Source organism: Hippocampus comes, unplaced genomic scaffold, assembly GCF_001891065.2.
Source record: "Hippocampus comes isolate QL1 unplaced genomic scaffold, H_comes_QL1_v1.1 scaffold135, whole genome shotgun sequence".
NCBI lineage: Eukaryota > Metazoa > Chordata > Actinopteri > Syngnathiformes > Syngnathidae > Hippocampus > Hippocampus comes.
Window position 1 is genome coordinate 1,080,839 of NW_017805583.1, and position 10,293 is coordinate 1,091,131.

At 41.1% G+C, this 10,293-nt stretch overlaps 1 protein-coding gene across 1 annotated transcript in view; it reads left to right on the forward strand.

The window, feature by feature from the left end:
* triob (trio Rho guanine nucleotide exchange factor b) overlaps nt 1–10,293 on the forward strand; it is a 106,929-nt gene that overhangs the window by 59,053 nt on the left and 37,583 nt on the right. Inside the window, exons 17-25 of the mRNA XM_019880019.1 lie at nt 917–1,083; nt 2,789–2,908; nt 4,049–4,147; nt 4,253–4,345; nt 4,501–4,650; nt 4,800–4,914; nt 5,221–5,336; nt 7,174–7,296; nt 7,597–7,791. Coding sequence (XP_019735578.1) covers nt 917–1,083; nt 2,789–2,908; nt 4,049–4,147; nt 4,253–4,345; nt 4,501–4,650; nt 4,800–4,914; nt 5,221–5,336; nt 7,174–7,296; nt 7,597–7,791 — 1,178 coding nt within the window. The remainder of the gene's footprint in view (nt 1–916; nt 1,084–2,788; nt 2,909–4,048; nt 4,148–4,252; nt 4,346–4,500; nt 4,651–4,799; nt 4,915–5,220; nt 5,337–7,173; nt 7,297–7,596; nt 7,792–10,293) is intronic.

Below are 10,293 nucleotides of genomic sequence, written 5' to 3' on the forward strand. Positions count from 1 at the left end.
GTTGCCTCGAATGCTTTACTTGTTATCATGCTAAAAACACCCACGGGACGCTTCGTAGTCCTCGATGGCCATAATTAGCTCTCGAAGGCTAAAAACCTTACGCTAACTGAAGCGCTTCTCTCTCATTAGCGCTCCAGTTAGCGTAAGGTTTTTAGCCTTCGAGAGCTAATTATGGCCATCGAGGACTACGAAGCGTCCCGTGGGTGTTTTTAGCATGATAACAAGTAAAGCATTCGAGGAAACGTTCGTTTATTTGAATGTCCGTCGAGCCATAAGCAATTTACTCTGAGCAGCTAATCGGATGCTACGGATCTAGCTTCAGTATCTACACACATAGACAGTGAGGTCCCTCTTGGCCAATCGGAGGCCAGGATGATGCTCGGTAAGCCAATGGCAGAGCAGCTATGAGTGTGTTGAGTCCAGGAAACTCGCAGCTGTGACCGAAATAAACATCATTCACTATGTAAACCAGTGAGGTGGTTGCTGTTGCCTTTTTTCGAACGAAGCAGTCGAGGTCGCTGTTGGATAAGACTTCGTCGTAGTGAATGTCTTCGCGAGGCTGGAGCAGAGAAAATGATTTCGTATAACGCAACAGGGGGGTTTTCGTCGTATGGGGGGCAGGAGAATGGGAATCGTGTTAATGCATGAAGATTTTTTTCACATAAGGGGGTATTTTCGCCCATGTAGGTTTCGTTCTAGAGGAGTTTCACTGGAAATGATCTGTAATAGCCACCTCAGTATGTCGTTTGCCTGCAGATACTTGTTGTATACTCAGGTCCGTTCTGCAATTTGCAACATGCCTAAATGCAGAGGCAGGTTAATGCAAGCACTAATGTCCCTGTAAAACGTTTGTTTGTTGTGATACAATATTCATCAGTCAGTTTTAACCGTGTGTGTGCATTTGTTTGTCGTGCAGGCGTGGAGCTGTTATGTGACCGAGATGTCGACATGGCCACACGTGTTCAGGATCTCCTGGAGTTTCTCCACGAGAAGCAGCAGGAGCTGGACCTGGCGGCCGAGCAGCACCGCAGGCATTTGGAGCAGTGTGTCCAGTTAAGACACCTGCAGGCTGAGGTCAAACAGGTACATGATTGAAGTTAACCAAAAACAGTCGGCACAGAGGGAGTCATTCAAATGTTCCACAGTTTTTGTCTTATTAATTGAATTTAATTAGAAAGGTGGTGGATATCGAGTTCACAACATTGTAATAGCACGTTAGGCCACAGCTTCCAATTATATCACAGCAGCATGCTGAAATGGTTCTGTCTCTACATGACATCCACTGATGACTCACCTCACGTAAATGCTCTCTCTCTCTCTCTCTCTCTCTCTCTCTCTCTCTCTCTCTCTCTCTCTCTCTCTCTCTCTCTCACTCTCTCTCTCTCTCTCCCTCTCTATTTGTTTCTGATGTAAAGGCAGTGAACATAATAGAGACTGAGTACTGCATGGCAAAGGTCAAAAAAATATTAAACCAAACTACTTCATTTTATCCCTTCCCCACAGATAGCGAGAGCACCCAATGTTTTGTCATTTTTCACGTTCAGTGCTGAAGTTATCTGTAGATTTTTGGGATCTTTGTTATGTATTTTTTTCCCTGTTTTCCAAATGGGGCTTCGCATTGGGTTAATTTGCTGTGGTATGAGAGATTACTCATATGTGACAATCTGCACTCTCAGCACGTGTGCGTACATCTTGTAGGTAACACTCATACATGTGCTGCCTCAGGACATTGAAACAGCAATGGAAACACTGGCCTGATAAAGTAACTGAAAACAGGCATCTTAACCGTGTTACGTCATTGTTTTTCCAGACAAGGTTGAGTCGCAGTTTTGAGCTTTGTCCACACTGCAGGTGTGCATGCTGAGTCAGTCAAAGAGAAAGTGCATGCTTTATTGTTTGTTGTTTTGTTTGTCACGACTCCACCAACAAAGTACGTATATCTGGTCAAAACAGTGTGAGGAATAGGATACACGGTAAAGCGGATGACTTGGTTTAAAAAAAAAAAAAAAAAAAAACAGTGAATAAAGCCCTTAAGGACACTTGTGTAATATGATCAGGACCTACACACACACAAGAGGTGTGGCAACAAAGAAGCAACATTGCGATGACTCAATCCTTATGACTGATTCTGTACTACTGATCTTTTCACATTTTGCCACATTTGTGCGACAATATTGCTGGCTTCTCCCAGTGTGTTCTTCTGCAAAACATGAGGTGCCGCAAACATGAAAGAAACAGTTCATTTGAGATTCCTGGTTGAGTTCGGGAAAGGACCAACTGAGTGTTTCAAATTCTTCGGAGAGCCTTACAAATCTCATGAAATGTTGCAACGGGTCTCCAAATGGCACAAATGCTTCAGGAGTGGCCGAGAGAAGGTGATGGACGATGAGCCCATATTAGGATGGTATTACATGACTGAGAAAAGTGACATCATCGTCCAGCTTTTCCGGCGAGATGCTGTGCTGTTCATGACACATGGTTGTGCCCTTCTCCAACTCAATCAGAAATTTCAAATTGATGCTTTCCTCCACGTTTTTGCCAACTCCAGGTGGACGAGAAGCACGTTGAGGGCATAGTGAAACGTGACCGCAGATTGTGAATGAATAAGAAGCGTCGAGTGATCGAAAGAAACCATATTGTAGTGGAATAGTGGCATAAGCAGTTAGCCAATTGGTATGTCATGGGCCCAGTTGCCATAGCCTGGTTTCTTTATTGCCGCACGTCATGTACTGTACAAAGCACACAGCAAAATAGATGAAATTGAGACATGTATTGTGTTGTCATTTAGGTGCTGGGTTGGATCCGTAATGGCGAGTCCATGTTGAACGCCGGGCTGATCACAGCCAGTTCGTTACAAGAGGCTGAGCAGTTGCAGAAGGAACACGAGCAATTTCAGCATGCGATTGAGGTAAACCAAATCTCGCCAAGAGTATTTCTGGCTGAGAGGAATGTGAAGCAGCATGTCAATCTGCGAGAGTCTGGAGTAATAATTTATTGCGAGCAGTCATGTCACCAACCCTGTATTTTGAGTCACATTACCGGTATATTCCTCCCATGCATATTCTACTCCCCACTGTGTCCTCCTGCCTTTCTGTCACACTTGATTTGCATAATTTGGTGACGGACTATTGAGCAAACCCAAATTTCTCTCAAGCCTTGCGATTGTCTGGCAACCAGTTCAGGGGTAACCCTACCTTTTGCCCGGAGTCAGCTGGGATAGGCTCCAAGCGTGCCCGCGACCCTCGTGAGGCTCAGCGGATTAGAAAATGGATGGATGGAATATTTTTTCATGTTTTTTTTTCAGGATTCCCCCCTTCCATGCCCTTTTCCACCCATTTTTTTGTTTTCTTTTGTTTTTTGGTTGGAAAACATTGTTTTTTGTTTGTTTGTTTGTTTTGAGAATTTGGGGTTTGTCAAACGAAAGATGATGGATGGAGGTTTTTCTTGATGAGTCCTTTTAATATTGCCCAAGTTCGTGTAGCTCCACTTCAGAATCTTTGTTGCTACCTTTCAGTTTCACTTTTTTGATTCACCAAGAGCAATGTCATGCCAACATGCCAACTCTTTCTCACAGGTCATCACAAGAAATGGTATGATGAATGGATAATTTGTCGGCAAGCCTCTTTCTTTCCCCAGTTAGTGCTACGTTAAAGAGTCACTGTCTAAAATATTTCAATTGTTCAATTTTCACATAACCATTGAGTTTTTTTAAAACATTAATTTAAATGTGAAGTTTGTTTAACATTTATGCGCAATATATTTGAATTGAATCATTATTTAAGCATAGTGTTAATATTCAAACCTTACATTACGCTGCGCTTGCTTACAATAATATGAAATATAATTTTTAGGAATACAACCTCACTGCCGTTTTTGATTAACGCTTAGGCTACTATGCCCCTGTAATGTAATGCTGGTCATGATGGTGGTACTTGAAGAACTAAGTATTCATTTTCGGTGGTAATTGGTGTAAAAAGTTTGACAACCACTGACTTTAACAATTGGTGCACCATGACACAAATGATGTTTTTGCTCATCCCTCACATAGAAAACCCATCAGAGTGCACTTCAGGTGCAGCAGAAGGCAGAGGGTCTACTTCAGGCGAACCACTACGACATGGACATGATCCGAGACTGTGCAGAGAAGGTCCCCCCCCCCCGTGCCCCACCCCCCACACTGTCATTTTTTGATAGACAAACATTTCAAAATGCGAGCTGACAGCATGCTTACATGTGTGCATTTACTGTGAAGGTGGCAGACCACTGGCAGCAGCTGATGCTGAAGATGGAAGACAGACTCAAGCTGGTTAATGCTTCGGTGGCCTTCTATAAGACCTCTGAACAGGTGAGTTTGTGCATTACTCTGTTTGTGCAAGGGATGCCGGATGCCATCGTACGTGCATATTTATTTCCTGCTCATTTTCTGTGTGAGGGGGCAGTGGAAGCCTTGGCCTGCAGAGTCACATTTATGGGGATTTGTGCGTTGCATGATTATCTCAGGTATGCAGTGTGTTGGAAAGCCTGGAGCAGGAGTACAAGCGAGAAGAGGATTGGTGTGGTGGTGCTGATAAACTGGGCCCCAACAGCGAGTCAGATCATGTCACCCCCATGGTCAGCAAACATCTGGAGCAGAAAGAGGCTTTTCTCAAGGTGAGAAGTCTCTGTCATGAAAAAAATCATCATGCAAGAATATGTTGCTAATGCATGCAATTGCTCGTACTATAGTTAAGATTCACCACTAGTTGTAATGGAAAATGTACTCAGTCAGTCTCTTGTCTCTGCGGCTACTTTCTGTACAGGCCTGCACGCTGGCTAGACGCAATGCTGATGTCTTCCTGAAGTATCTGCACAGGAACAGTGTTAACATGCCTGGAATGTTGTCACATGTCAAAGCGCCGGAGACGCAGGTTAAAAGTAAGTGAATAAGCCTAAGCCTCTTGAAATGAAAAAAAAAAAAAGATATATATATATATATATATATATATATATGTTTCATTGTGGCAAAAATAAACCATTACAGGAGACACAAATACTGAATGTTGAAGTGACATTTTTACATAGTTAATGGTCAAATTATAAGGGCGAAAAATTTAGACCATCAACCTTTCTCCCTAGTTTTATTTTTCATGTTTTCAATAATGATTTAACCACCAAACCGTTTGAATTCCGATGTTGCTGTTTAATTAAAGCAAAACGTTGTGTTTGTGTTTTTGTCATTAGACATCTTGAATGAGTTGCTGCAGCGAGAGAACAGGGTGCTACACTTCTGGACCATGAGGAAGCGGAGGCTAGATCAGTGCCAGCAATATGTGGTGTTTGAACGCAGCGCCAAGCAGGTGTGTTTTTGTACATTTGTGTTCTGAAGGTGTGTGGGTACACGAAACACATTTTACACTCTAAGTAATAGAAAAGAAACCGAGGTAGTATGATGTCATCCCCCACTGAATTTATAAAATAGGAACATTTAAATAAATTTAAATAAAAAGTATTGTTCAATTGTTCTTTCTGAATTAAACATGTTAATTACCCAATGTCAGCAGAGAGACTAAGTATATATCACCGCGTCTTAAAATTTTAATTGTGCATTCATCTGCTCCTTTGGTGTGCAATAAGCCATGAATATGACATGAAATTGTTCTCTAAAAATTGCAAAATGACATCAACTAGGAAAACACACACACACACACACGCGCACACACACACACACACACACACACACACACACACACACACACACACACACACACACACTTTTTTTAAATAAAGCAAAAAGATTCATTAATATATTTTCTATTCTACCTTTTAGACTGATGTATCAATATGTTGACCTTTTGGAGAGGACATCTGTCCTCTGTTTGTTTTGAGTGCAGATTTTGTTTTTCTCAGTAAAAATGTGTGTCTTACCCAGGAAGTGGTGTAAACTGGCAGACATTCATAACAATGACAGTCTTAAAGAAAGCTATAATTACATGGTTCAGAAACTTCACAATCTAAGATTATTACAGACAAGGGCGAAAGAGCTGTGTCTCCCACAAAGCCCTTATTTTGCTCACCTCAGGCATTACTGAACATGTAAACACGGCCAGAATTTGCATTGTTATGTCAAATTATCCCTTATCTTCTTCTTACCGCTGACAGCTAACTTTGGCCCATAGGCCGGCTACGCCTTGGCCTGGTTGCCTGCCATTGGCAGGCTTTCCATCTTGTTACATTAAAATGAATTCGTGTGGAAGAGAAAGGTTCCCTCTTGTGGTTTTTGGCGAACACTACAGGCATACCACAACATGGTCAGAGGGAACAGTTGGTGTCGCTGCCATTACATATCCAGTAATACTGTCTTGCTGAGCAGTCCATACTAAAAACAAGTCTGACAAAAAGTTACCAATGTCTGTTTCATATGCTGAAGAAAATGTGGATTGAGAAAATGGAAGGTGTGTCAAATTGATGTAACGGGAATTCCTTTCGTGTAACAGTTCCGTATTTTTCGGATTATACATCGCTCCGGATTATAAATCGCACCAGCCAAAAAATGCATAATTCAGAAGGAAAAAACATATATAAGTCACACTGGAGTATAAGTCGCATTTTTGGGGGAAATTTATTTGATAAAATCCAACACCAAAAACACGTCATCTTGAAAGGCAATTTAAAATTAAAATAAAACTATAGAACTACAGGCTTAATAAGTGTACGATATGCTAACATTACATGACGCTTAAACAACGAACTGTGAATGTGCCTGGTATGTTCACGTAACATATTAAGAGTTATTTAGACAACTATAGCACAAAGAACATGCTAACAAATTTACCAAACCATCAGCGTCACTCCAAATCACGAAATCCAATGAAATCTTCATGCTCGGTGTCACTTTTAAACAACTCCGCCAACTCCGGAGACAGAAGATGCAGCGCTTCCTCTTCTACGTCGCTTACGTCAGAGTCATCGTCAGTTGTTTTTCTCAGTTACCGCCAACGTGGAAAGTATCAACACAGGCCGAGAGCACCCTCTTGCGATTTAATGTGAAAATAACATGTGATGTGTACAATGTGTAAACCATTTCACATATAAGTCGCTCCAGAGTATAAGTCGCACCCCCGGCCAAACTATGAAAAAAATTGCGACTTATACTCCGGAAAATACGGTACTAAACGGGGTCATGTGTTTCCACAGGCCTTGGAGTGGATCCATGACACTGGCGAGTTTTACCTGTCCACGCATACATCCACTGGCTCCAGCATTCACCACACGCAGGAGCTTTTGAAAGAGCATGAAGACTTCCAGATCACAGCTAAGGTGTAAATTTGTTTCTTTGCTTTCGAACCACTTTTGTTCAAAGGTCAGGAGCGAGTACCCCTTGTAATTAGTTTTTTTTCTTTGAACATGTTCTGCTTGTTTTGATAAGCTGCATATCAGAACTGTCCTGCATTCAAATGGGAGGCCCATTCTCTGTGTCACATATTGTTTCCATTTTAGGTATCACCGGTATTATGTTGTGAATAAGCTTATGTGCCAATCACTGATTCCCAACTCTCCCCTTTTCTCGCCCCTGTGTGTCATCTACCTTTCCCTCCCTCAATGTGCTGCTATTGACAGCAAACCAAAGAGCGTGTAAAGCTGTTGATCCAGCTGGCCGATGGTTTTTGTGACAAGGGCCACGCCCATGCCCTGGAGATAAAGAAATGGGTGTCCTCTGTGGACAAGCGCTACAGGGATTTTTCTCTCCGTATGGACAAATACAGGACCTGCCTGGAATCGGCGCTCGGCATTTCTTCCGACTCCAACAAGGCAGTGAGTGTTCACCAATAATGATATCAACAGGAAAAAAAAAGTCTCATACATAAAGACCTTGGTTTGAGGTTTGATGAGTTTTTTGGGTTTTTTTTTTTTTTGTTTTTGTTTTTTTTTTGGGGGGGGGGGTTTGGTTTGTTTTTTTTTTTTTTTTTTTATTTCCAGCCCGCGGTTCTTAAAATAGACTCCGATGACTTGAGGCTGACAAACAAAATGACGCCTTCCACTTCAGAAGTCATTAAAATATTATGATATAAATGTATATATAGCAGTACGAGATGCGAACACACTATTAGAGGTAAAAATAAAGTGGATTTTTATGTGCTTGGCCACACACCCACAAGGTGAAGTTGAAAAAGCTCTGTCTGTGTGTGTGTGTGTGTGTGTGTGTGTGTGTGTGTGTGTGTGTGTGTGTGTGTGCGTGTGTCTCCCAGGCCACTTGACGGAACTTTCCTGCAGTGCCACATTCTCTTGAATGTTTTACACTGGGATGGCACTCTGCCTTCATTGTGTTGCCAAAGAGATTAGAAATTCACAGTGGCCTCCCCAATACCTCTCGTCAAACTTATCAGTCTGAAATGTTGCCAGTTTGTTTTATATATATATATATATATATATGTTTCATTGTGGCAAAAATAAACCATTACAGGAGACACAAATACTGAATGTTGAAGTGACATTTTTACATAGTTAATGGTCAAATTATAAGGGCGAAAAATTTAGACCATCAACCTTTCTCCCTAGTTTTATTTTTCATGTTTTCAATAATGATTTAACCACCAAACCGTTTGAATTCCGATGTTGCTGTTTAATTAAAGCAAAACGTTGTGTTTGTGTTTTTGTCATTAGACATCTTGAATGAGTTGCTGCAGCGAGAGAACAGGGTGCTACACTTCTGGACCATGAGGAAGCGGAGGCTAGATCAGTGCCAGCAATATGTGGTGTTTGAACGCAGCGCCAAGCAGGTGTGTTTTTGTACATTTGTGTTCTGAAGGTGTGTGGGTACACGAAACACATTTTACACTCTAAGTAATAGAAAAGAAACCGAGGTAGTATGATGTCATCCCCCACTGAATTTATAAAATAGGAACATTTAAATAAATTTAAATAAAAAGTATTGTTCAATTGTTCTTTCTGAATTAAACATGTTAATTACCCAATGTCAGCAGAGAGACTAAGTATATATCACCGCGTCTTAAAATTTTAATTGTGCATTCATCTGCTCCTTTGGTGTGCAATAAGCCATGAATATGACATGAAATTGTTCTCTAAAAATTGCAAAATGACATCAACTAGGAAAACACACACACACACACGCGCACACACACACACACACACACACACACACACACACACACACACACACACACACACACTTTTTTTAAATAAAGCAAAAAGATTCATTAATATATTTTCTATTCTACCTTTTAGACTGATGTATCAATATGTTGACCTTTTGGAGAGGACATCTGTCCTCTGTTTGTTTTGAGTGCAGATTTTGTTTTTCTCAGTAAAAATGTGTGTCTTACCCAGGAAGTGGTGTAAACTGGCAGACATTCATAACAATGACAGTCTTAAAGAAAGCTATAATTACATGGTTCAGAAACTTCACAATCTAAGATTATTACAGACAAGGGCGAAAGAGCTGTGTCTCCCACAAAGCCCTTATTTTGCTCACCTCAGGCATTACTGAACATGTAAACACGGCCAGAATTTGCATTGTTATGTCAAATTATCCCTTATCTTCTTCTTACCGCTGACAGCTAACTTTGGCCCATAGGCCGGCTACGCCTTGGCCTGGTTGCCTGCCATTGGCAGGCTTTCCATCTTGTTACATTAAAATGAATTCGTGTGGAAGAGAAAGGTTCCCTCTTGTGGTTTTTGGCGAACACTACAGGCATACCACAACATGGTCAGAGGGAACAGTTGGTGTCGCTGCCATTACATATCCAGTAATACTGTCTTGCTGAGCAGTCCATACTAAAAACAAGTCTGACAAAAAGTTACCAATGTCTGTTTCATATGCTGAAGAAAATGTGGATTGAGAAAATGGAAGGTGTGTCAAATTGATGTAACGGGAATTCCTTTCGTGTAACAGTTCCGTATTTTTCGGATTATACATCGCTCCGGATTATAAATCGCACCAGCCAAAAAATGCATAATTCAGAAGGAAAAAACATATATAAGTCACACTGGAGTATAAGTCGCATTTTTGGGGGAAATTTATTTGATAAAATCCAACACCAAAAACACGTCATCTTGAAAGGCAATTTAAAATTAAAATAAAACTATAGAACTACAGGCTTAATAAGTGTACGATATGCTAACATTACATGACGCTTAAACAACGAACTGTGAATGTGCCTGGTATGTTCACGTAACATATTAAGAGTTATTTAGACAACTATAGCACAAAGAACATGCTAACAAATTTACCAAACCATCAGCGTCACTCCAAATCACGAAATCCAATGAAATCTTCATGCTCGGTGTCACTTTTAA